This window comes from Neocloeon triangulifer, unplaced genomic scaffold (genome assembly GCF_031216515.1).
Source record: "Neocloeon triangulifer isolate White Clay Creek 2 clone unplaced genomic scaffold, ASM3121651v1 ptg000012l, whole genome shotgun sequence".
Lineage (NCBI taxonomy): Eukaryota > Metazoa > Arthropoda > Insecta > Ephemeroptera > Baetidae > Neocloeon > Neocloeon triangulifer.
This window is the reverse complement of record NW_026775554.1, coordinates 18,821,398-18,848,105: the sequence shown is the minus strand read 5'-3', so window position 1 is coordinate 18,848,105 and position 26,708 is coordinate 18,821,398. Positions and strand designations below refer to the sequence as shown.

The 26,708-nt window shown below is 38.3% G+C and overlaps 3 protein-coding genes across 8 annotated transcripts in view; 1 reads left to right on the top strand and 2 right to left on the bottom strand.

Moving 5' to 3' along the window:
* Window positions 1-343: 343 nt before the first annotated feature.
* On the top strand, window positions 344-4,159 carry LOC132196387 (probable actin-related protein 2/3 complex subunit 2). Its single transcript, XM_059618975.1, has 7 exons — window positions 344-531; window positions 942-1,035; window positions 1,102-1,201; window positions 1,261-1,447; window positions 1,811-2,031; window positions 2,086-2,287; window positions 2,498-4,159. The coding sequence occupies exons 1-7, from the start codon at window positions 458-460 to the stop codon at window positions 2,523-2,525; spliced, it is 906 nt and encodes a 301-aa protein (XP_059474958.1). The 5' UTR covers window positions 344-457; the 3' UTR covers window positions 2,526-4,159.
* A 127-nt stretch (window positions 4,160-4,286) lies between these two features.
* Window positions 4,287-7,687, bottom strand: LOC132196386 (uncharacterized). The gene is made up of 8 exons (XM_059618973.1): window positions 7,480-7,687; window positions 7,329-7,409; window positions 6,557-6,727; window positions 5,856-6,206; window positions 5,130-5,507; window positions 4,946-5,028; window positions 4,681-4,879; window positions 4,287-4,632 (listed from the first exon to the last, which is right to left on the bottom strand). The coding sequence occupies exons 1-8, from the start codon at window positions 7,553-7,555 to the stop codon at window positions 4,379-4,381; spliced, it is 1,593 nt and encodes a 530-aa protein (XP_059474956.1). The 5' UTR covers window positions 7,556-7,687; the 3' UTR covers window positions 4,287-4,378.
* A 465-nt stretch (window positions 7,688-8,152) lies between these two features.
* Window positions 8,153-26,708, bottom strand: part of LOC132197097 (protein C-ets-1) — a 45,324-nt gene continuing 26,768 nt past the window's right edge. For 3 of the 6 annotated variants that reach the window (XM_059620160.1, XM_059620161.1, XM_059620163.1), the window contains 8 exons: window positions 22,274-22,390; window positions 18,673-18,873; window positions 18,047-18,319; window positions 11,278-11,421; window positions 9,968-10,237; window positions 9,151-9,360; window positions 8,682-8,988; window positions 8,153-8,452 (listed from right to left, as the gene is read on the bottom strand). In XM_059620160.1, coding sequence (XP_059476143.1) covers window positions 8,386-8,452; window positions 8,682-8,988; window positions 9,151-9,360; window positions 9,968-10,237; window positions 11,278-11,421; window positions 18,047-18,319; window positions 18,673-18,873; window positions 22,274-22,390 — 1,589 coding nt within the window. In that variant the 3' untranslated portion in view covers window positions 8,153-8,385. Of the gene's footprint in view, window positions 8,453-8,681; window positions 8,989-9,150; window positions 9,361-9,967; window positions 10,238-11,277; window positions 11,422-18,046; window positions 18,320-18,672; window positions 18,874-21,342; window positions 21,449-22,273; window positions 22,391-23,670; window positions 23,792-26,708 lie in introns of those variants that run through there. The other 3 variants (XM_059620165.1, XM_059620164.1, XM_059620166.1) reach the window with 3 other exon arrangements.

Genomic DNA, 26,708 nt, shown 5'->3' with positions numbered 1-26,708 from the left:
CACAACCTGCGCAGTGAGCACAAAAATTTGCTGTGCGCAAGTATGACGTCATTTTAAGATGATAGCAAAAAAGTTAAAAAAGTTGCACTCCACAGTGCACTGCACCAACATCACATCACACTAGACTACAGCCAAAAAATACATGAAGTACGATCCAAAGCTTTCAATAAAAATTATATAAAAAAATATTGTCTGTTTAAAAAAAAACCAGCAGATTGAAAACATGACATATTACTGATATAATTATCTAGTTTGAATTTCGCCGTAAGAGGTCTCTGGCAGAGCACAAAATCGTGACGTCATCCTTGATAAAAGACCTTTTTCATGACTTTGCCGCCATATTGGAGTCTTGACTTCCACTTCCGGTCCAGCCGCATCCCACCTACAGCGATCGGGCAGTGACAGTGTCGTTTTTATTTATGTTTTTGTGAAATTAGGACGGTTCTGTCTCAAGAAAATGATCTTGCTTGAGATAAACAACAGGATAGTTGAAGAGACTCTAGTGTTAAAGTTCAAAAACGCGCTAGCAGGGTAAGTTTGCCTCGAAGTAGCGACGTAAAGTGGATCGACCGGCGAGGCAGGGCGGATCATCATATGAGACGACTGCCGCTGCTGTCTCATTTACACTCCCTTTTTTGCCCGTGACTCATTCTCGCGTTGCAATTACAATTACAAATTGACGCGTAGCGCTAAAAATTTTCGGCATTGTGCCGTGTAAGCCGATTTATTCGACATACTTTCTTTAAAAGTGGGTTGGGCCGCCTTGCAATCGTGAAAAGCGAGAGCTTTGTTTCTTATCTTGTGAAGGAACTGCCGTTTCCTGATAAGATTCCATTTCTCAAACCGTAACTCAATTTTAAAAACACGTCGCACTACGGAAGTAGAGACCGAACCCTAAAATAACACCTTTAAATCCTCTTAATCTATGTTTTTCTTTCCAGACACAAACCTGAATCAATAGACATCACAGTTGCGGACTTTGATGGCGTTTTATTTCACATTTCCAATCAGAAGAATGACAAAACGAAAATCATTGTAAGCTGTTTTTTAATTTTTTAATAAAACTTCCAAATTTACACTTAATTTTATATTCACTTGCAGGTTAGCATTTCCCTCAAGTTTTACAAAGAACTCCAACAACACGGTGCAGACGAGTTATTGAAGAGAGAGTATGGACCTTTACTGACCACCCCAGAGGATGGTAAACTGATGTTCAATAACTTTTCAACCCGATTATTCATTTGACCTTTTTTTTCGCAGGCTTTAATGTATCAGTGTTAATTGACCTAGAAAATGTTCCATCCAATTGGGAAGAGGTTGCGAAAAAGGTCGGTCTGCTGAAGAGGCACTGTTTTGCTTCAGTATTTGAGAAATATTTTGACTTCCAAGAGCGAGGCGAGGAAGGCCACAAGAGAGCAGTAATCAACTACCGCAATGACGAAACCTTGTAAGTGAACCCCTCCAATCAACACAGCTGCAGCACAAACGTGTTGCTTCTCATCAACAACTGGCTGTTCTGTCAGTGCCAGCATGTGATCCAATATTTTTTCTTTTCTTTTTTGTTGCGCCCTTTCTTAGATTTTCATTAATAATGATTATTTGAAAGTCGTTGAGAACGTTCATTCTTATTGAGTCCTTTTTTCCCTTTATAAACACAATCCTCTGGACACTGAAAACGTTTATACATACACTTTCATTTTTCTGTTTTCCACACAATTTGAACTTTTCCCATTATCCATCAGCATTTATTATTAATCATCCTTGCCTTTTTTGGGTGATTTTTCTCATAACATTCAATTTTACTTTTTAGGTATGTTGAAGCAAAAGCGGATCGAGTCACCGTCGTCTTTTCGACAATCTTCAAGGACGAAGACGATGTCATTATTGGCAAAGTTTTCATGCAGGAGCTCAAGGAAGGGCGTCGAGCTAGCCACACTGCGCCCCAAGTCCTCTTTAGTCATAGAGAGCCTCCACTAGAACTGCAGAACACCGACGCTCGGGTCGGTGAAAACATAGGCTACATCACTTTCGGTAATATAAGTCATCATATCCGGTAAATTTCTGCTAAATTCAGACTGTTTGCAGTTCTCTTCCCTCGTCACACTAATAGAGAAACCAGAGAAAACACCATCAACTTGATTCACATGTTCAGGGACTACCTGCACTACCACATCAAGTGCTCAAAAGCGTACATCCACTCGAGAATGAGGGCCAAGGCGTCTGACTTCCTAAAAGTGCTCAACCGGGCCAGGCCGGAACCAAAGACGGTTGAAAAGAAAACTATGTCGTGAGTTTATTTATTTAAAAATAGTTGTATGGTTAAAATCTATAATTTGAATTAACTTCAATAATTTGATTGTTTTATAATGATACTTTGACAGATAATGTAGAGGTTTTTGTTTAAAATGTGGACTTTATTAGTTAATTGTTGAATCTAATATGCTTACTGCTATTTTTTTTTTGGTGAATAATGAGAACACAACATATCTTGTTTCAGGGGCCGGACCTTCATAAGGCGAGAATAATGAATGCGTTCAATAAATAACTGCAGTGTAATAATGGCTCAAGCTCCAGTGCCTGAGTCCCTTGCCCCTCCTCAATCAAGCACACGACCGAACTCTATGGTACGGAGGATCCAAATTACATCTTCTTTGTGTCAAAGCCAAGGTAAAAACTGAAACAAACTGACTCGGTTATACGGATTTTAACTTCAGTACGCTTCAAAAAGAGAGCCTGCCTCCAGGCCGGGGTTGATTTTTTATTAATTTCCTGAATTCCAATGGGCAGGGCTTAGCAATCAGGTTGTTCAAGCATTGTTTTGTGAATACTGTAATTAATCTCCCTGTGATCATGTAGAATCCTAGATGGAGAAAAGAAAACGCAATATATATGCTTGTGAGTTGTTTGTTGAATTACGTTTGCGTAGTGGATGAATTTTGCGAAATCACTTTTGAGCCACTACCTCCGGACGTGAGAAAAGTTTGAACTTGAAAGAAATAACAAAGAGTGAGTGCAATCCGAAGAACGAAGACCCCCAAGTAGATCACACAGAAAACAAAGTGAATCGAGTTTTTAAACGACGAAGGCTTTCAACCACCATTACTCGTAATAGCAAGATTTTGACAGACGTCATAAGCCATTCAATTAAAAGAAAATCATAGAGGGATTTAGGGAATTAACCTTTGATGAAAACGAGTGCATTTTACAAAAAGAATGTTTTGTGTACAGAATTTAGTATGCAAGTGTGAGCGAGAGAAAAAAGTGTAAACTCGGCAAAGGAAGAGTCATTGGTTTGATTTTTAACAAAGAATGCTTTTGTGTAACTGAGGCAATTTTCCCTATTTGAATTAACCAGCAGTGTTGAGAATGGAATCTCCAGAAGCTTGAAAAATATCCCATTTTTTAGCAAATAACTTTTTTATAAGTGAAATAATTTACTGCACAAATTATCGAGAAGTCTCTTGCATCATCAGCAATCATTTTACAATGATTATTATTTTGGGCATTCTGCTCTTGCCGTCGGCAGAAAAGATTATTTTTATTTAGCTTCCTGTGTCTTGTGCTACAACGTTTTGATACGTAAAATAAATACACATTCTGTCACAATCTAGTCTTCGTGCGTAGCCAGCCGCATTTCGGATCCTCTGGAGCGTCGTCCATTCTCCCTTTTTTACGGAAAAAATTATTGTATTCATTATCGCTGCTCGCTCTCTTCACATTCCCAAACTGCGTATAAATGTGTAAATTCAACATGCTGATGATCTCTTCCAATCAGACGAGAGAACTACTAATGAATTAAAAAGTAATTTAATAACCCACAACAAACACTGAGCCCCACGCAAGAGGATGCTACATTAACTGATTTCTATTGTATTACTATTGCTATAACTACTGTCCAATTTTAAAAAGAAGCTTCTCGGTTACAATTATTATGCTTGTTAATGTTGTTGATTCCTGCTCTTGATCCGAGGTCAAAAATGTGCCCAGAGCCCTCGGGCTGACGAAAACGTCAGTCCACAATACGGGGGCGTCTCCCGGGGGCTCTGGTCAAGATTTGCAGCGCCTCGTACGCGCCGGAATATAAGAAAAATTAAAGACAGGAGGAATTTCTATAAATTATGTTTTTTATATAATACAATTAAAATTTAATTAAACACAACCCGCAGTTTTTTAATCAAATCACAGCCCAAAAGATGAAATTCAACTAAATATGAAAATTTTTATGTAGTTTTAACTAATTAATATTTTAATAAGGAGTTAAATGAGATTTATAGTAGTGGTTACGATTTTGGTCTTTGGTTTTATTGTATCAAAATTTAATTCCAACATGTGAAAGTTAAACAGGAAAATTAAATCTTTATTAATTTAATTCAGACTATTAGAACAAGCAACTGGCAAGACCTAGGATGAGTACAATTAAGTGTCCACAGTGCATGACTTTTGGCTGTCCGACAGTACTGCCCGTCCACAAGGGACCAATTACAAGGCCCAAGCACCACAGCCAGCCTTCCTGCTCTTCCGTCAGCAGGTATTGTTGCCTGATTTTTGGGCCGCAAGTGGCAAACAAAATGCCACATGAAACGGCCAGGGTCAAGATGCAGCTGGCAAAGTTTACAATGTTGTCCATCGTACCTGAAAATTAAATGTAAAATTTTTTTAAATTACTTCATTATTTCTTACCTGGTCCAATGATGAGCAATCCGGCTGTGGCAAAAATACCAACAACGCAACCAAGAACTGTGAAGAATCTCAAGTAGTTTGAGTTTTTGGGAATGACCAGGGAGGGCAGCAGGCCAAAAGTGGAAACCAGAAGTTGAGCAACAGAATTTTCCATTGTGCCAAAGAGGAAATAGTATTCAGTCAAGGGTGTCAACATTGCCTGCAGAATCGTTTTTATTTTTATTTAATTTCGTTAAAAATTATTTAATGGACAATTTCAAATCACCTGTAGACTTCCGAAGAGAAATGCTGTGAGAAGTTGGGGGCACAACCAGTTTGTATGATTCTTGGCGCATAATGAGCTCACAGCTAAACAAATTCAAAAGATTTTAATCTACAATTTTTTTATAATTTTTAAGTAAAAATCATATTAATTTTTTTTTAATTATAAAAAATATCAGATTAATTACGTTTTTTATTGGCGATTCTGCTAAAGTCTGGCGCAGTCTCGCAGTCAGTCTCGTTGAGAGGGTTGCCCGGCGTGGACACAGAAGGCGAACAAAGGTTGTTCTTGGAGTCAGCTAAGGTGATTTGCGAAATTCGCAGCGGCAGTCGCGACTCAGTGCCCATGAAGTCTTCGGCCGTTTCCAGCAATTCGTCGGACTCGGTTAGCAAGTCGGTCTGTTTCGGCCGCCGCGACTGACTGGCGGCCGCTTGTTTGTGCTGCAAGCTGATGACGCTGGAAGACCTGAGGGCGCTCACTGGCGTGGACAGATCGTCTCGGGCAAAAATTATAGAGCAACTCTCAGTCGATTGGTCACCATCAAAACTCAGCAAGTCGCCAGAATCTGCAAACTTCACAAAATTAGCAAAGAACTTTTATATTTGTTAAATACATAAAAAAAAATATTTGTTAAAATTTTAGTAATATTCTTCATTAAATGTTAAAAAATCATGTATTTATCTAAAGGAAAAATATTAAAAAAATTTCAAATGTTCAAAGGAAAAATATATGTTACTAATTATTTATATTTGTGGAAACAGAATCAAGCTGTGTTAAATATAGACCAGGTACATAATTTCAGAATTTAAATCTAATTTTATGATAAAATGTAATAATTAAATATAATATTTAAAAGAAGTTAATTTTTCCTGTATTTTTTTTATTACTTTTTAAATTTTATTCTTTTGTGTACCGTTTGGTCTGATAGATCCGTAGCTTTTATTGTTGTGCGGCTGCTTCTTCTCGTAGGCGAGCGCTAAGGTGTCTCGGAGTCTGCAAAGACGGAGGTTGCGCGCGAGATGCGTGAAGCCGAGCAGCGTGAGGACGGCGCAAAGAACGAACAGCGCGCACGTGACCACAGCCGCTTCGTTGCTGGACGCGGTGGAGCGGGTGGCCAAATCGGACAGCAGGCCAAAGACGGGCGACACCAACCAGCCAAGGGCCACGCTCAGGTGCAGCCACTTCTGCAGGACGGCGAACTCGTCGGCGCCAGTGCTCCCTGACAAATCTTTTTTTATGGCAAACAGCGAGCCCGCGCCGAGACCTACAAAATTTTGCAAAATACAATTTTGACAATTTTTTTATTGGCAAATTTAGAAAGTAAAAAAGAAATCAAAATTCAAACAACTTTCAGAGAGAAAAAAAACGAAAGTTTGGGAAAGTGAAATAAATATTATTGCTATTTTCTTCCAGGTATTGAAACTTATGATGCATTGAAAAAATTAAAATCAAAATTTCTAATTTAAAGCTACAAAAAAAATATTTTATAAAGAAATTAATTTTTTCAAAAAACAAATAAATTGACAATGTTTATTAATGTATTAATTTTTATAATATAATAAAATCTTTAAGCGTTTTGTTAAAAAAATTACTCTCATTGATCAAATTTCCAACCTGAGAAGAACTTGCTGAAGATGATAGCCCATAGTGACGGTGCAAACAAGTACATGAGTCCGCTGGCAAGGTAGAGAACACAACAGGCGAAAAGCAGCGGCCGCAATTGGTAATTTGAGTCAAGCAGCCACAGCAGAACTTTTGTCGAGACACAGCAGCCAAACCAATAACCTTTGTGTCAAGAAGGAAATCGTGCGTGAATTAATTGCTTGTGAAAGTTTAGACACGGACTTATTATAAAAATGAATTAAATAAGTTGTCTAACAATTAAAAAAAAAAAAAAATGTATTTCAAATTATTTTTTGTAAAAAAAAACCATAAAATTTTTCTTAATTATTTTCAATAACAGATTATAATTTTCATTCATGCTTACAATTAGTGCTTATAATTTAACAACTTACAAAAGTAAATTGTTTCAATATACTTTTTAATTTTTACGTTTACAAAATTGACAAAAATGAAAATTAACTTTCAACTATAAGAATATCTGATAACAAAGTGTGATTTTTTAATCATTATTTAATAATTTGGAATATATTTCAATTTTTCTACTTCATTTTAAGAACGATTAAAATATCTTTGAATTTAATCGTGTAAATTGGCAAAATTACACTTCATTAACTTTTTATCCAGATGAAGTGTGCACATTTTTTCAGCTACTTGATACGTGAATGCCATATATCGCCAATTTTATTATTATTTGGACAAGAGGCGCCGGAATTCACAGCACGCGTATACATATCCGAATATGCATGCGCACATTTATACGTACATGCCAAAACGACGCCTAATACGGCTTCGCGTTGGACGCCGATCGAGTGCAAATATTCCACCGCATTCGGCAGGAAAACGCCTGCCAAAAATAAAGCATTTAAAAATGACAACAAAAATAAAAATGTGAAATAAAATGTGTTTTTTCTAACCGTATTCGACGCCTGCCGAGAAGAAGAAGAAAAAGGTTGAGAAAAGGGCCGCATTTTTCAAAGTGGCCGTGTTCATCTCGTTTGACCGTCCCTTTGTTCAGTGCATGCCTTACACTAATTCTTGCGGCTCAAGAATTTAGATGACTATACAACATCACGTGCACTCGGGCAGTCGAGAGTTGGAGGAGGAATAACCAGTCTTGGGCGGGCAAGGAGACCGACTGACTCTTGACCGGTGCTCGCCGTAATCACTTCTCTTTATTTTCCTCCACCATCGCCTCTTGTTGCATGGAAGAGGCCTTATTGCGTTCAAGCTCATTAACTTTCCGAGGTGATGGCACCTCTATCTCTGTCTGTTCAGACGTGAAGAATTATAATGTGCACAGAAAAAGTAAAAATCAATTTTTTTTTATTCTTTTGTCTCATTACTTTATTCAAATATTTATTTTTCTCAAACTCAAAGAAAATTTGAGTTTTTCAAGAGAGAGTTACGAGCTAAAACATAAAAAAATTAACAAGGTTGTTTGTATTCCACTTTCTTCTGTATATTCACAAAAATTATGCAGCACACTCACGGATTCCTCGTTCTCGACAGAAATTTATTTATATATATTTTTTGTTTCTGGGAAAACACACACGCAGCTTCCGTACTTCTTGCTTGCTCTTGTTTTAGTTCACAACTTGTTGCGTTTTACAATAAAAATTTTTACACAAGGACTATGTAAAGTGTTTGCTTCTTTAAAAATTTCTCAACAAAAGCTGTCCCTTGATCACAAAGTTTTTAATCTTGTAGAGAGACAGAAAGGGCTTGCTTTGATTCACGCAGCAAATAATTATTATGTACTTCATTAAATAATTATTATTATTTACACGAAGGCACTGACACACACACTTTTCCCGCATAATTTAGTCATCTTTGTCTTTGTCAGACGGTTTGACGTCCACCATCTGGTGAAGCTCTTCTGGCGTATACCTAAAATCACAAATTTAAACAACATTAGAAATTTTGAATCAAAATATTAAATTTGCAAAAAATAGGAAAGTTAAATGGAGAGTTATTTTTATAAAAAAATTTCGTGACTTGAAAACTTTCTCGAATGATGTTAATCTAGTGACTTACTCTAGAGAACACTGTATAATATTTTGATCTAACATAGAATAAATATTTTGTTTGAAATGCATGTGTAAAATGTGAAACGCACCCCAACAAGCTCTGGAGATCGCAAACAAATCGGTAGACGTAGCGCTTGCCGGCAGTCTTGTGGATGATGTTTTTGTCATAGTAGTAGCGGAGGCCGCGGCTCAGCTTCTCGTAGTTCATTTTCGGCTTGTTCTTGCGCACACCCCACCGCCTGGCCACCTCGTCCGGGTCGGTCAACTTGAATTCCCAGCCGTCGCCGGTCCACGAGATGAAATTCTGGCACGATTTGTCCGTCAAAAGCTCAAGCAGGAATTGCCACAGTTGGATCGGTCCGGATCCGGTGAAGCACGGACCAGGTCCATTACCACCTAAAATTTCCAAATTAAATTAGAAAATTTTTGAAAATAAAAATCATACTAATTTTTTGCAACCCCGAATCTGTTCTCAATTTCTTATTTTTTAACATAACTAAAATTAAAGTAAATAGTATTTATTTGACTAAATTATAATAAAAGTGGAGATTTTTGTACCTGGAGTGGCTGAGATGTGCTGGGCCATCATTTGGAGGGCCGGCGGCGGCTTGTTTTCGGCGCCACCAGGGGGTGCGTGGTGCATCAGGTAGGGCGCGTGGGCCTCTTGAGGGGCCCAGTGCTCACTGCTGGGCACCGTCTGGAATGATGCAGCGTCGTACTGGCTCGAGTAAGCGTCGGCGTACGGGTCGTGTGGGGCACCGTATCGGCCTGAGGCAAATCATGGAAATTGAATTTAGATAAAATTGCCAAAATTGATATTGTAAAAAAATCAAAAACAGTGAAAAGTCAAAATTCGTAAATTCGTGATGGGCAAATCTTTTCACACAGAACACACTCTTTACCTGCGAAACTGAGATCAAAGGTGGTCAAGTTCAGAACTGAAATATTTTAATTTACAAAAATCAGCCCTTTGGGTTTCAGTACCAGGATGTTTTAAATTGAAAGATTTGTTTTATTTAATTTTAAATAAAAAAAAAGAAGGTTTTTGGAGCATGAAAAGTAAAGTCTCTAAATATTAAGGTTTAATTTTATGTTATCATCAAATATTGAAGTAAAAAATAAATAAATAAATAAAATTTATGTTACAAAATAAGCTGCTTATTATAATTTAATTCGATCAACAGAAAAATTTAAACACAGAATTGAACATTTATGAAATTAAATTAAAAATTTAAAATTCCATCAAATATGGACTGTCAAAATTATATAAATAAAAAACTTTTGTACGAAGACCTTTAGTCTCCATTGATTTAATTTAATTTTTTTTTTTAAATTTAATGGATAATTAATTTTTTTTTCAACCAATGAAACTTACTCGTGCGGCTGTAGGGCTTGTACGGCTGGGGGAACTTTTGTTCGAGCAGCGCTGGTGGCGGCGCGCTTGGGTAGAACTCTGGCGAATTTTCGAGCGGGTGGTGATAGGCGGTGTGCGGCGCCGGGTGCTCCATCGGATGGTAATCGGTGTCCGTCTCGTGGTACTGCGGCACGTAGCCCTCCTCGTGACCTTGGCCCAGGTCGGCCAGGTGCTGAGGAGAGGGCAGGGCCTCCAGTTGAGAGCTCGTGTAACTTCCGTCCCGATCGTTTTCTGCGGGCAAAAAAGCAAGACTGTTATTTTTTCATGTCAGTGCTGAACAAAAAAAATCCACAGTTCAGTTTCGCCCAGCAACAATTATCATCTATTGCGGCCAGAACTTAAGATAAGCAAAAGGAAGTTGGACCGCAAACAAATGTCAGCCGCGCCGACCCCCGGAAGTTAGAAGTCGTGCGAAAATGTCAAGTGGATTAATTGCTGCCGATAATTTATGATGGATTCAAAATAAAATTTTACTGGTCAAGTTTTAATTGATGAATTTGGTATCATTAAGATTGGTTAAAAAAAAATAATGAGGGGAAGAAACGAAAACTGATTCGAAGGAAACAAAGAGCGTGGTGCTGCGGATTTCCAAGAAAAGTGCACAATAAAAGTCATTCTCACTTTCAGCGCCATAAAGTGGCACATAATTTGCAATGGGTCTGCTACTTGAGTTTTTATCGTAAAGCACGTTTTGTAGAATTGTTGCTGGTTGCCATCTCAAAATTGCTTAAAATTAAAAAAATAAAAGGAATAAGTTTTAATTCATTATCCAGAAATTTTCAAATTCACGAGCTTCATTAATTGGCTTGAAAATATTTTGCAATCAGAAACTTATTAAATTCGTGCTAAAAAATGCTATCAACAATAAATAATAAAAAATAACGCCAAAATTTAATTTCAATTAAGAAAATAATAACCCTAGCACCGCCTAGCACAACAGCAATAATAAATATAGATTTTTTTCAAGTTATCTGAGAACAAAAAAATATTTTAATTGGTTATTGATTAAAAATGATAAAAATTCAATCTCTTTGAAATCATTCTTAATTTCCATTTAATTTAGTTTAATCTCTACGTTTAATGTCTACAACCCAGGCAATTGTAGTTTAGTCTGCCTTTTTAATGAGAAGTGACGCACAAGAAAATAGTCCGAAAAGTAGAAATTTACGACGGGCAATCGCGTCTCGCCAGGCACTGATTTCGGCCTCCTCTGTAGTTTGATGCACGCGAGCAAATTAAAATTTTCATTTTGCGTGACGCGTGCGACTCACCTTCCTTCATGTGGTACAGGGTGTTCCTGAGGTGGAGGTACTGCTGCTGCGACGTCGGCGGCGCCCCACTCGGAGGCGGCGGACTCGACGTGTCGGGCTCACCTCGCATCTGCGCCGGGGACCGAAGAAGGCCGCCGTAACCACCTGCGAAAACCAGACCAACCAATCGTAAATTAATAAATCACACCTGGCTGCGGATCGTTTGCGTAAAGAAATTATAAAATTATATTGGCGTGCAAACGTTTATTTGAGTGCCGCCGCCCGAGACAAAAAAGGCGACGAAATCCCCCAAGGCTTGAATCAAATATTGTAAAATTCAATAAGCCTGCTTTGTTCTGCGTTTAGACACGATTATTAGCATAATTAATAATTTATATTTTATTCGTGACCGGTCTGGGAATGCGAAGAATTTTCCTCCACAGGCAAACACATAAAAAAAGTTATTTTGTTAAATTTACTTTATTTTTTCCGCATATGTATTTTTTTTTTTTTTTTAATATTCGGCTGATATAAGGATGGATTCAAACTTGAAAGGAAAATGTCATTTATACATAGTAACTGCATTGTAAGTAAAGAAAAATAAAATTTTTTTAGTTCTGATGATTAAAATAAATTATTTTAGGCAACTTCTTGTCATCAGCGTTGTGCAGGTTGCATTTGTTTAAATGTAGTTTATTACCTTGAGGTATTTTTGTTTTAAGTTCGAATTTAAAAATTTGAATTTTTATTTGTCAAGAAGAGCCAACGGACTCAAGTTCCACAAAAAACAATTAATTTTGGAAAATAATTTCTGCTCGAGAGATCGCGCGATGCGTATCGCCAGCTGTGTTGGATTTTATTTCTCTCAAAACAACAACAAAGTGACGGCCCTAATTTGTGCCGAGTGTTCTATGCGTCGTATGCATATATGCGTGTGTGTTTGTGCGAGAGTTTTCTGTGAGCTAGAGAGAGAGACCGGATGCGCCTCGCGCACACAAAGCACGAAAATGAACTCTCGCGGCTGCTGTCTCTTATTTCCGGTCAATATCATGCACCTCAGCGCGCGATCCGCGCCATGATACTGAACGTACCCTGCCGCGGAAAATCATTTTATTTTGCGGTGTTTTATTTCATAAGGACACGTGCGAATCCATTTTTCAAATCGGGACACTCGCTCTTTAATGACGCGCACGGTTTGCTATCGAGGGCGCGGGGAAGAGCGATTATTTACGAGGGCTTGCGTTTCCCATTTATTAATTGACGCAGAAAGGAAACTGTTTGAAAAATCCGGAGATTTACTGAAAAACGAAAGGGACTTTTGATTAAAATAGTAGATTTTTTTCTTCAAAAACCAAAAATATTTATAAAAAAATCAGAAATTTTTATTAAAATTATTTATGATTTTTCTCTTTGTATTTTGTAAAATTGAAGCAAAAATAATTTTTTTTTAATATCTCGGTTTGGGGCTAATATTGCAGTTCGAAAAATAAATAAATTGATTAAAAGCATAATTGCTATTTTTTAGGTTTGTATTAAAATATTTGGATTATTAGTAATAATATGAAGAGGTATTTCTGAAAAATAAAAATAAATATTTACTGATAACTGATAAATTATATAAAAAATATGGCAATAAAATCTACTAGAAAGGAATAATCTAGAACACAAATAATTTTTCTGGGAATTCTTACTCAAAATTGCCAGTCATGCGAACAATTGGAAAGACCCATGGGGGGCACACAAGAGGTAACATGCATATTGGAAACTTCGCAAAACATCTATTTTGAATGATCGAATTGATTAGGAAAAAATATTCCCAACAGGACTTCTTAATTTTTTAAATTTCATAAAAAAGGTATAAAATATTATAAAAAAAAATTTAACAGAAAAATTCATTAACACATCAAATTTGTGACAAAATCGGACATTTTCCATTACACGCAAATCCCCATTTCCTTTTCCCGAGGAAAAGCAAAAAGAGTTTCCCTTTTCCTGGAGGAAGAGACACTGCTGTGTGATTAATTATTTGGCACTGCGCATCATCATGTGTAACCGATATACGTGGCAATCATCAAAGAACACCCTGTTATTTACCCTTTCCCTCTCGATGGCACCCCTCGCGGTAATTGGCAAACACTTTCTTTGCTCGATTGATCCCCGCATTTGTTTATTACCTGCATCCCGGGAAAAGGGCAAGAAATAGTCGAGATAGTCAATGTACATGGTCCATGGGACACTGCGGGCTGCAGAGCGGTGGCTCGGAAGCTGCCACGCACGGCACTTCCTGCGGCGGCCGCCGGGCGGGGGGACACACCCGGCGGGCAGGCACAATCGTTACGTCAGACGCCGCCGCCGCCGCCGCGAGAAAGCGTGACAAAGTTGAACAATGGACGCACGCAAATTAATTAAGTGCGATAATCCTTTGATCTTTTATTCGCACCCCGAAGCCCCGCGAGCGATCGCAGAGAGAAATTGGCTCCGGCAGCAAACAGAGCGCAGTATTGGGGGAGTTTGGTTCAAGTTATTTTCGACTTTTGTGCGCGAAAAGGGTTTCGAGCGAATTTGGCGAGCGAGAAGCTCTACAGATTTGCATCAAACAAGGGAGTGTGAAAATTGCAACTATAGGCAATCTGCGCGACAAAGGCGCCCAGACGGTTGCATACTTTGGATTCTGGGGGATGATGATGTCAATGATTTTAATTAAAATAATTTAAAACGAAGACAGAATGGAATTACAGAATCATTCCGTATTATAAAGAATATAATTATCTTATTGTTAGTGAAACATAATTCAGTAGTAATTTTTAGAGGAATTATAATAACAAAAGTAGAAAATATAGCTTTTTATTTCATACTGGATTCGGAAACTGAGGAGTTTGGTTGTTGATTATAAAAAATATGAACAAAATCGTTAGAATATAATATATTTGATTGCTTCTCCATGTCAATAAAATGCCAAAACAAACTCTTCAATCTCAGTCAATCGTATCTCATCACATTCCAGCAAAACCAATGTTTGTTCAACGCCCTCACAATTTTTTTGTATTCTTTCTCCGAGCTCAAATAATCGGAAGCAGCCACTTGTGTGCGCAGATCATCCCCCATTTATATCACGGGCATCCGATGATGCAAACACGCCGGAGGCAAATATTTGCTTTTTGTACATCTCATGTTTATGTACACCATTCACGCGCGGCTGCAGCTCGCGAGTGCCAATCAAAACGAATCAAGGCGCGCGCTTTGTGTCCCGTGTGGAAAAATTCCTCCCCATCTGCCAAGGGTCGACCCCACCCCTTTATAGGGGCGGATGGAAAAAAATTACTAAGAAAACATGACGCGCACCTGGACGCGGACGAATGAATAGCGTCTTCGAGAAAGGGTCACGCTGCCGTTTATAGAAAAGAATGAAAAAAAAAGAAAGGCTCTACTCTATATTCGAATTGTTCGATCGGGGAAGTGAACGGGAAGCTCTGACGTTCCACTTCTGCTCCCGACAATGCATTATAAATATTCACGCCACCGCCGAGCGCGATATAATATATAAATAAAAAAAAAACAGAGAAGCAGCAAGCACTGTCTATACGCAAACAATGAGTGTGTTTTATTTTATGCATCGATAGCAGCCATTCTGTACCGAAATGCAAATCGCTTAGCATTTTGAAAGTCCTGCATGGGCTTTGATTCAACTTTTGTCCAATCAAGATACAAAAAAAAGGGAAATCGTGGTGTAGCTGGAACTTTTTGTCATATGCAAAATTAACAAAGGCGGAAAAAGTTTTAAAAGGATTTTTTTTAACTTTTAAATAGACAAGCAGATCAATATTTTTAAATTTAATTAGTACGATTTCCTACATGAACATTCTGCGTTTTCAAGAAAATCAAGAAGGTGTAGATAATGCTCAATTAAGTGGAAGGAAACTGAGATTTAGAAAAATACTTTTAAATATACTACAACAATAATATTTGAATGAATGATAATAAAAAAAAAAAAATTAATTTTCAGAATTTCAAAGCTGCGCCACAATATAGTACGTTGAAATGTTAAGAGATTTTGAAGTGAAGATTGTTATGGCAATATTCAGACAAAATTTAGTGAAATTATTTAAATTTAAAACAGTTTTTAAACAATTTGAATCGATATAATGAAAAGATTATCTCAGGATTTCAGCACCTGTGAAATTTTAATTTTTACAACTTTTACACCAGCGGGGATTTTTGTATAAATTTTCTAATTATTTACTTAAATTTGGGAGAAGGAAAAACTTAATTTCAAATATCGGTATTTGTCAATCATTGACAATAAGTAAAAAAAGTTCGTTGGAACTTGAAATCAATTGATCAATAAAACTCTCAAAGAAAAGCTTCGGTTTCTTTTATACTCGTCTCTTGACCTTCTTGAGTTTTCGATAATGTGATAGACCGCAACGATTTGTCCACTCAAAATAAACCAATTTGCCCGATTTCAAAGCTTTTCCGCCGCTTGTGTACAAAAGCCCTTTTCTCGTTCGGAATTTGATATTTTAAACGCGCGGTCGCACTTCTTCTTCTTCAGCGTGCGGACAAAACGACAAGACAAAAGCGCGCCTCCCTTTCAACATCTCGTGGTACGTGCACGAAACAACCCCCGCACCGACCTGCCCCACGGCGGATGTGACGATCATTCATTCCTCAGGTGGCACCGCCGCACGTGTCAGGAAGCTCTCGCGCTTTTGTCTCTCGCTTCCTGTGCGATCGCAGGCTCCGAAAAAAAAGTACACTGCCCGAGGAGCCGCTGCCGCCGAGTTTCGTGAGCAATAAATATCGTTCTAAGTAATAGCCGATCAAATTATCGTAATGAGACACTGCACGCGAGGAGAATAAATATAATATTTGTCTCTCACCTTTCCACAGCATCTCTCGGGCGCGAAAAGTCGGCGGCACGCGCAAATTGAAGTTTTACGGCCGCAATTCGGCGATACCGAGAAACGACTGCCGCCGCCAGAGATTCTTTGCGAGAGCAAATTGGGTTGGAAAGGGCCTGTATCATCCCACCACTAATAGAATAAAGAGAACGGGTATAATAGCTCTGCACACTCGAGTTGAAACAAAACCCGCGAATAATGAGCCTCGTGCTGAATAAACAAACCGGCGGCGCGTCTTTTGTCTTTTTTCGTATGCATGCCGCGGTGAAATAATCATTTTTGAGAGGAAAATTCATATAATATAATACTTTTGGTTTCGTTTGTGCGCGCACGCGAATCTCATAAGCGCTTCACGACTCTCTTTTTATATAATATCTTTGTGTGTCACATGCACCAACTTCCTGCTCCCGAGATAGCGCTAAATTAACAGAGTCGATTGTTTCGTCGCTAAAAAGACGATAATTAAAAATGAGAATAAAAATTTATACTATTTTGTTGAAAGACTTTGTTTGAAGTTTTGCTTACAGACAAGCAGGCCGCAGAGAAGTTTATCTCTTCCGAGTTCTGAGAAAACTTAATTACTCTTGGCGAGACAATATTATTCTATAGAGGGCGAAAAACTATAAAAATGATACAAATTTCTCAATGCACATTAAATTTTAACAGGTTAAATTAGGATTTTGCAAAATAATATTCTATTTTAAAGCATAGGTTATTCCTCAAGATATTCCAAGATTTTGGAACATCTGCTAATTTTGTGGCGTTTTATATTATTTTCAACTTTTTCAACCGATGGGAGTTCTCATAATTAATTGACACTGACGAGCACTTTGACTCCAGTGCCAAATTGAAATTTTGGCATGAATATTCAGCAGCTTCCAAGGATCACGGCCAGGAGCGAGAAAACGCTCAAGTGCGCCCGTAAATCTACGCAGCTCTCGCGAAAAACACATAACATGCATAATTCAGCTCGCGTGAAAATTCGCGTGTCTCGGCTCCTCGATTACTACAAATGGCAAAAAGAACGCCGCTAATGTTCGCTTAAAATAGTAATAAAAATTTTACGTCAAAACAATATTTAGTTTTGAAATTGCAAGCAAACTTGATAAATTTTGGAACAATATTCCTTCAGCATTTAAAATTTGCAAAATTGAAGACGGTGTAAAATTTGTTTAAGCTGAGAAAGGCGGAGAAGTTTGCTTTTTAATTACAAAATGGAAAGGCTCTTTGGTCACGGCCGGCTAGCCGTGCGCTGAGCACCGCCGCGTCACTGGTGTTCCGAGGCCGTCACGCTTGGTGCTCCCTCCCCCGCGCAGCGCCATTTTGTGCTCGATTATTCAGGTGGAGGCCGAGTTGGTCGCCGCGATTTCAGGAACCGAGCATTGTTTTACAGCCATCTGGCTTCACTGGCGCAGATTCAATGGCTTTCCTCGTTACCGAACCGAATAAATAAATTCACAGCAAAGTTCAAAACTTGATTTCAGTCAGTCCATTCCAACTCGCTATCCGCAACTTTTGAGCTATGACCCTTTAAGTTTTTTATTTTGTAAATATGCAAATCAAAGCGAAAATTTCAAAAACTAAATCAAACTTTAACCACATGAGACGTGTATAAAAATTGAAACAACAACTGCGCACAAAGAAAGTTTCTCCAGGAAAACTCCCACATTTCTTATCTGGAGAACAGAATTTTCAACCTTGGCCTCTGCTGTTAAGTTCAACTTCATTAAATTTTTATAAATAAAATAGAAAATAATTCCTACAATTTGTCCAATACTTTGCTGAACATTTTAAAAGCTCCCTTTATAATTTGGGTATGCAACCCGCAGGACAAATGATAACAATTTAAATTTTTTTTTTATTTCCATAGATTGAAATTCGTGACTTACCTGTCTCTGAAGGCATGTAGGACGAGGGCGAACTGTGGAGGCCGCGACCTGAGCCTGACGAGGACGCCGCGCTCATGGGGCCGTTGGGGGTGGGGTGGGGCGGCGGCGAGCCGCCTCCGACCGGAGGCGCTGTGGGCGCGCCACCCATGACGGGGGTGGCCTTGTGGGGCTCCCCCATCGGAGGGTAGTTGGAGAGGAAGTCTGTGAGATCAGGCACGCATACGGGCTCGTAAGTGGCCGTCTCCGAGGAGATGATTCGGTCCCTTTCGACGTCTGCGAACAGCAGCGTTCGGCGTTAATTAAAATGTGATTAAACGCATGTGGGTGCCGCCGAGGGTCCTTTGTTACAGTCGAGGGTCAATTTAATGTTTACAAGCAGCGAGTGCCCCTGACAATAATAATGTCAGAGAAATGAAATAAATTTTAACTTTCTGAGGGGAGAGAATGGATTTGGAGCACTTTCCGGCAATTTGAGTTAAGTGGAGGAATTTTGTGAAAGCAGGGGTTCCTTCAATCTTGACAAAATGTTAAATTTATCAAGGACTAGAGAGATTTGTTGGTTTCATTGATGTCAAGAGGGCTTCAAAAATAAAATACCAACAAATATAAATTCAATGTCAACTCACCTTTCTGCAGGATTTCAAGATGTTCCCACAGGATGTCGCCCATGTAGGGTGGCGCCCTGCTGAGGAACGTCTCTTTGCCCATGCTGCAGATGTCCCGGCCGCGCATATTCAATTGCTGCGTGGCCAAACCTTCGAGGGAAAACTCGCGGGTCGCCCACTGCAGCCACTGCGCCACATGTGATTCGCTCCACTGTCTCGGATCTGCCAAGGAACAAAAACAAATTGAAGAAAAAGTTTTGGAATTTTTGAATAATAATAATAATGGAGGCAATACGAGATCATCACGTTTATATTAATGCTGGTGGTTTCTGTATGAATGGAGACAGCATGCTCTGGTACTTGATGCGAGAGAGCGAAGAGGTTTATTCAATGGGGCGCTCGCTCGCTCGCTCTCCCGCCCCGTTTATTTCATTCGCTTTTTTTTCATTTCAGCAGTTGCAACAATCAAAATAGCCCCTTCTCAACTCTCAATGCCGGTTTTTTCCACCGACATCAAGAGGATCGAGATATCATAGGAGAGTAGGAACGAAAACACGTGTTCCGAACCAACAAAAGGGTCGTCTCGCGGGGAGAGTTTCAAGAGAACCCCATTAGACAACCCGCCAGAGAGCGGGAATTATACATACAAGCTCTCCACAAATGGAGCAAAAGAATTGAAATCGCGCTCTGCTTTTTTCATATACATAACATCGCGTCGAGATGTGTTTTCATGGCAAAAGTTCAAGTGTCTGTTATTTTTTCGAGCGTTTTGTGTTTGGCAAGAAAAGGTCCATTCAGTCCGAGTAAGAGCGTCTGCTGATTTTTCATCTTGATTGGCCTGGTTCTTAAGTTCCCATTAAATCGGCAAAACTTTCCGTTAGAGATCAAGTTATCAAAAAGATTTCATATTTTTTCATAGAGATTGTTAGCAGCAAAATATTCATCAACAATTTTGGCATTTTTTCAGCTTTAAACCTATAAATTATAATGCTGATGAAAAATTAGAGGAAATTTATTTAAAAAATTAAGCAATTTTTTATTGGTTTTTCCCTCTTACGATTTTATGCTTATACTTTTTGATTGCGAATGTTCTAATGGCTCAACTAAATGTAAACGTTGCATCATTGGAAAAGCTCACAATCAGACGAGGAAGTGAAAATAAAAAACCCTTGAGTCACTCTTAATTTTTTTATGAAAAGATTTGTTTTTGTTTAATATCAAAATATAGATTGTGTATGATTGTGTGATTAAATACTTTCTTATATTGGATGAAAAATGGAAAAATTAAACTTCTTTATTTCCTCATCATGTTGGTTGATTTCTTTATATCCGATTTAGATCACTTTAAAAACCTCTATATTTAAATATATAAATTTCAGAATTAGAAATAGCATAATGATTGCCTTTTCTTTTTCATATATTTTTAATAAAAAGCTGTGTTAATTTTTCTTTACGTTTGAACTAAATTGTAAATTGTTTAAAAAAAATCAATTATATTAAAATGGAAATTTTTCAAAGATTTTAAATCACTGTGCTTGTGGAAATTAAAAAAAGTGGAGGCTTTCTATTTTTTTTTTTTTTTTTCACTATATAATTAAGCGAAGGACAAACATTTTGGTGCACATGTCAAGTCAAGAGTTATCATCGTTAGGCGAGCACATTATTTTCGTGGAGAAGAGAGCGGCGCCGACGGTGCGTTGTCGGACGCTTGTCCTTGCCTGAGTATCATTACTGGTTCCGCTCGGCGGCGCACGGCCAACATTAAAACTGCCATCATGAATAAATCGCGCGCCAGTCGGCCGCTCTTTATTATTATTTTTTTTATCCGACTTTTTCTGCCGCTCTGCTCTTTTGTTCCGAGGAGCATCGGGGGTCAGGCGGTGCGCGTCTTCCCACGGCTGGACCCTTGACCTCGCCGGAGGCGGGGCCTGAGCGCATTGGCTCCGAACGCGCGCCGCCCAACCCTTTCGCGCGGCGTGCGCGCGGTCCACGGCCGCCTGGTGCTCAAATGATAATGCACCGCGACCGCAGCCAGCGCACCCAGCCGCAATCGGCCATCGCAGGAAAATTTCTGTGTATTGTCTCCGCGCGAGCAAAAAGGGAATTCGTCTCGCGCTGCAGCCGAGAAAAATATCGTTGCGAAATAATCCCGCACAATGCAATTTGTTGCCGAGAATGACGCGGAGAACAATGAATTTGTTGTGTATGTGTTGCTGGTTGGTTGTAATTGGAGCTATTTGTTGCAGTAATGAGACAGGAGACAATTTTATGACTTGAATTTTACAATTTTAAGATAATAAATTCCAGTGATTAAAATCTTAAAAAGAAAAACATACAAAATATATTTATAAATTTGATGGCAATAAACCTTCTGCACATCTGATAATAAGCTTCAAAAATATAATTGTTTCTTAAATGAGAATTTTAAAATTTTCCATGTGGTTATGAAACGCTAATTTAAATTACTTAAAAAAGATTCAGCTGCTCAAATATTTAATATAATTGTCTGCAAAAAAAAAATTAAAATTTTCTCATTTGCATCGTAATTTTTGACTTAAAATATTTCATGAAATTCGTTTGTTTTGGTTGTGCAAATTTTTTTTAGATATAACATTTAATTTTTTGTAATAATTTTGAGCCACAGGAAATAATTTTACAAAATTTCAAAATAGCACTAATTATTAAACTTACGCAACTTACTTATCGGACTCATAATTACGTTTGGATATCTCAAATTGGTAAAATAAAAATCAGTATCCCAGCATTGCAGTCCGCTACTATTCTCCATGACACTCACATGAAGACTGACACAAGCAGAGAATAAAAAAATTCGCGCAGGAATTTTAGAAAATTCCTTTGCAAATTTCTGAGACTTTGACCCGCATCAATTGTCGCACGATTGACATGAAATGAAGCAGTGTTTGCCGGTTAGGAAACGAATGCGAGAGCAGGTTTCCAATATCAAGTCTGACGCAACGATTTTTCTTTTTCAATTAATAATTTTGTCTGTACACGCACCGAAGATTGTCAATTCTTTCTTCTCTTATTTGGCTTCCCCGCGTCGCCGCGTTGATCGGCCGCGGTCTCGTCCTATTAAAATGCAAGACGTGTCCCCCGCATGACATCAGGGTCTGCATTAATTAATGGATGTCACATATTATAGGAAATGTAATATTTCGTATATTATATATTGAGCGTATACAACACGCACACTGCAGACACACACCACAGTCGCGGACAATGGCATTTTTTTCAGTGCGTTCAAAAATGACTAATCCGTTCCTCCAACTTCCTCATTTGGCTTCGCTGTTCATTGTTTGACGCGAAAATATTAAAATAAATTTCAAGATCACAATTTAATTATTCAAATTAAACTTTGTTGCGTGTCACTCACTCGTGTGGATAAAATATAATTATAATTTTTTATTCATTTGAAGTGTTGACTTGACGTATGTCGATTAATCAGCAGCTCCCCCTATGTGCTTTATAGAGTTTTATAATTTAACGAGTGCCCCTTTTGACTCCCCTCAACCCCCTGCGTCGTTTAATCTTTTGAACGCGCACGTCAACCTGTTGGAAAGTGCAGGGGCAACAAGTGGTTTCAGAATAAATAATTCCGTACCTTTTGGGATGATCAAGTGGACTTGTTCCTTTTCCCAAGACGCGAACGACGCCTTCAGGGCCTCTGTCATCTTCTTGTTGGTGCCCGGCGTCAACGGGGGCACCTGAGTTGGTATGTCTGAAACAAAGAAGATTAAACGTAAATTTTTTGCTGGATCCAAATAAATTAATTCATTGCTGTTTGAAAAGAAGTAAGCGATTGGAATACATAAAAAAATATTAGGATTTTGACTGAATCATGTATTTGCAAAAGTTTATTTTTAATTAATTGCTGCCACATTTAGCCAAATTTTGAAGGTAAAGGTTTGTCAAAAAAGCAATTCGTGGGAACCTTGACTTTTAAACGTATACTTTTTTTTTTATCAATTTCAAGCTGGGGCTTTTTAATTATTTCCCAGCATTCCAATTTGCAGTTCGTGATGTTGATAACCATGAAGTAAACGGCGGTCAAAAACTCTTACAATATTATCGCAAGGCGATAGCGTTCGAGCACAATTTTCCGCATTTTCGGAGGGCGACACGTGTGTGGTATCGAAAGGTCTTTGAGTTTGAAAATTATCCTGAACACATGTTGGCAAATTAGCCCCGTCAGTATAGGGGAAAGGTACATAATATGAATGTGGGGCAGACAGGGTACGAACGCGCGCACAGATGGGCCGCATGTGGTGTCAAAACTCAACAGGAGCAACCGACGCATCATCATCGCATCGCACCCAAAGTAGCAGAAGCGTGCCTTCTTAAATTATATGCCATAAAAAGTGTGTGTATAATAATATAGACCATGGAGGAAACGTCTGCGCAGGCTTTGGGACGAAATCCAGAATGTAAACCATGAGTTTATAAAAGCAGGAAATAAAAAAATTAAATGAGTTACAGAAGAGAAAAATTAATGCCAAATAACGAATCAATTTTTACAGTTTTGCTTAAAAATCAAGCAGATACAAATTTTGAAGAAAACGATTCAAAAGAAAAATTAATGTTAAAATTTAACGTTAATTTTGTATTGAATTTAAAAGTTTTAATAATTCAATGGAATATTTATTATATTAGAAAAAATAGTAACATGACTCAACTTCCTTACTTTTTATCACTGAATTTAATGGACTATTTAAGTCCCAATGATTCAATGTAATTTCTTTGTAAATGCAGAGCAGAAACTTTTGTCGCCAAAAAATTCAATGAATGAAAACTAATTTTGACTTTGAACTTCAACAATTTGAAAACGCTAGTGATTAGATAGGCAAAAGGAAGTAGTCGCCTTCCAACGCAAAGAAAGTTAGGTAACCGTTTTCTTTTCCTCCGCGTGATAAAACAACCGGCGCGATGCAAAATCAGCTGCACAACACTTTTTACTTGACGGAAAAACGCCCAGTTCTCCGAAAAAGGAACAAAACTTGCCTCGTTTCCGTGGGTGTCAGACCGCGACTCGCATTTCGTCACCGAATCAGCTGGGCCCCGACTAGAGGGGCCCACGAGGGCCCTTTTGGTGGAGCATCTATTTGGAGAGACACGAGCGGGAGCGCGGCACGAGCGAAACTGCAGTGAGCGCGAGAGGCGCAGGTGGCTCGGCTCACCTGCCCCACACATGGCGCGCGATCTCGCCTGCCTGCTGCCTCGCGGCCCGGCCCCGCGGGACCCCACTTGGGCCCTCGACCCGACCTTTCCAATTTGCGAAAAAAATTATCCAAAGTTCAACGGAAATTGGCTTTGGCAAATTTCAAATTTCAATATTAAACTCGGAGCAAAATTGAGCTTTTAAAAATGTAGCAAAATAAAAAGCACCTGCGTTGCACTTGGGTGTGTGTAATTATTTAACGAACTTCGCCGACTGAATGCCGGCGAAATGAGAGACACGTCACTTAACGGCTCGATATAGTTTTATATATATGTGAGGGCTGTTTTATTATTATTGTATGTGTTCCACGCATCGCTTCGTATTTTATAATTATCTTCTTTTTTTACAATACTTTTGATGCGGAGAAAATGCACATTTTTTTAAATTTTATTTATAAATGAAAAGAGTAATTGCTTTGACTGGCAAAACGATTGTATAATTACTACAGCAAATGCGCAGCATCTCTGTCAGTCATTTAATTATTGCTCTGTCGGCGTGCCAGAGATTGCGGAGAACGAGTTTTTTTGTGAGCGCATAAAATTCAATTACATACAAATTACGCAGAGAAGTATAGTCATTCATTGCTGCTGGTTAGCGCAAATTGCTGCAAAAAGGGAGATAAATCACCTTTCGTCTGCAATGAATGGAACTCTGCCAAGTTTGAAAAGGAATAAAAAGTATACAAGTTTGTAATTACGTATTTAATATGTAATTCATTTTATTTCTCTCAGAGAGTTACCGAAGCCAATCAGTCCAGGCAATTATTTAATAAAATTTAAAACTTAATTTTAATTTAAACCCAAAATTAGTTTCTGATTTAAAAAAATTTATTAATTTAAATTGTTTGAAAATTTACTATTAAATAAAAATTCCTTTTATATCCATGATCACCGTATAAAAAATTGAACAAAGAGCACCAAAAACCCGTTCATTTAAGTCTCTATCTAACAGAATAAGTCCCTTCCTCAGTGTCTTCCTTATCTTTTTCAGCCATTTAATAAAAAATTATATATTCTTTAATTTTTTTCTCTTTGGCATGGAGGTTTTTTATATTCATTCTATACATCAAGCATTCACTATTCACTCCCCGGTCCATTCAAAGGTGTGCGCATCTCATCAACCTCTCCTTCTCTCGGTCGTCTCTTTCATTCGATTGGCTCGAGATGTCTGTCTTTTTATATATTCAATTGATACACTCGGTGCTTGCTTTTTCCGAATGATTGATCTCGCACTCATGCAAGCAAGCCAATGGAGTCGGAGCCGCGAGTGCACCGAAAGGGGCGGCGTGATTAGCGAGGCAGAACTTAGAAAACACGCCTCGCCACAGGAAGCCTTATCTGCGGCCGCGGCTGCTTTATCAACTTCCTCGCGCACTTGGGTGGACCTCGCGTTGCACCAAGCTCAACAAAACGTCTTTGCCTTGAGAGCTTGAACGAAAAATCGAACGGGGAAAACTCTGCAAGGAAAACATTTCGAAAATGCGTATCGTGAATACAAATCAGTCGAAATGTTTGTGGCGATAATGAGAGTTTGATTGATCGCGTCAAAAAAGCTTTTGAATTATGGCTTTCTGTCAGGATAACGAAAAAAACCATTTGTGCCACCCAGCAGGAATATATAACTGAGCGTTCGGCTACATGGTTATCGGCGCAATTGAAACATTTGGCTGCGGCGATAAGGTTCCAGTGCTTGCGGTTTTCTTTTTCTCTCTTGAATGCGCAGCACAAAGTTATATCGCCGCTCTTGCAATACTCAACAAAACCCAATCGTTTGTCATAATGATTGACGTCAGAAAAGCAGAGCATAAAAATATATAAGGAATAAAACAAAAGACAAATGCAGAGCAGGAGATTGTGTTGGTATCGGAGGCTTCAAAGGGTTAGATATTTTAAATAAATATGTACTTTCACCACTTGTTGAAACCTTGAATAGACAATAAACTGTATGCAAAGCTTGAAGTAATTCAAATTTCTTCAAAGAGAAAATATTGAAATTTAATGCTATATATTTATCATAATAATTGTTTTCAAACTGGGAATTTCAATTGAAAAATATTTTTTTTTTTCGAAGAAAGTTCAAATTTGTTAATTTTTATACGTTTTAAAAGTTTTTTTTTTAATTTTCACAAACTCATTTTTTACTCTTTTTTGTTTATTTGAGTCACTTTTTAAGGACAAATTATCCCTGCAGGGTGGGCATTGGGAAATCCGTCGCAACATCAGGATAATCCACTCTTCAGGGTCGACATGCAAATTCAATTATTTATTGTCCACTTGTCTTACAAAATTTTAAGTAAAAAAACGTATAAGTATTTAAAGGCGAGAACTGCCTCCTTCCTGTTCGAAAACCATCCTTACACAGAAACAAATTGAGATTTGGTGTCAACGCGAGCGATTAGCACTGCGGCACTTAATTTGCGCCCACTCGAAATCCCTACTGCTGAGCGAGTGTTGCTTGCAGATAACGAAGCCGCGGGTCTTAACTGAACGATTGTGTCGACTGGTAAAAAATATATATGGAAAAATTTGTGGCGAGACTGACTGTAAGAATAAAACTGAAAGGAAAATAAGAAAAAGTGGTCGGAAGGGAGGCGAATTTAAAGAGAAGAGGAACTGGAAGTTGAGGGCGAAAATATAACAACAGGTGACTCGCCACTGCCGCCGGATAGAGAGTAACAAATTCATGCACCACGGTTGAGGAAAAGGAAACAGGAAAAATCAGGAAAGGTCGAAAAGTGCCGCTAATTTTTTATACTTTGTGCATATAACTCAGATTTTTGCATGGAATACGGATATGGAAATCATATTATTTTATTTGCTCA

What these genes read in the sequence shown, in the direction of transcription:
- LOC132196387 (XM_059618975.1), top strand. Translation starts at nt 458, where the DNA reads ATGATCTTGCTTGAGATAAACAACAGGATAGTTGAAGAGACTCTAGTG. An exon ending in ACTGACCACCCCAGAGGATG is followed by an intron (nt 1,202 to 1,260) that starts GTAAACTGATGT and finishes TTTTTTTCGCAG; the next exon opens with GCTTTAATGTATCAGTGTTA. An exon ending in GTTGAAAAGAAAACTATGTC is followed by an intron (nt 2,288 to 2,497) that starts GTGAGTTTATTT and finishes ATCTTGTTTCAG; the next exon opens with GGGCCGGACCTTCATAAGGC.
- LOC132196386 (XM_059618973.1), bottom strand. Translation starts at nt 7,555, where the DNA reads ATGAACACGGCCACTTTGAAAAATGCGGCCCTTTTCTCAACCTTTTTC. An exon ending in ATTAGGCGTCGTTTTGGCAT is followed by an intron (nt 6,728 to 7,328) that starts GTACGTATAAAT and finishes CTTGACACAAAG; the next exon opens with GTTATTGGTTTGGCTGCTGT. An exon ending in TTCTCTTCGGAAGTCTACAG is followed by an intron (nt 4,880 to 4,945) that starts GTGATTTGAAAT and finishes ACGATTCTGCAG; the next exon opens with GCAATGTTGACACCCTTGAC.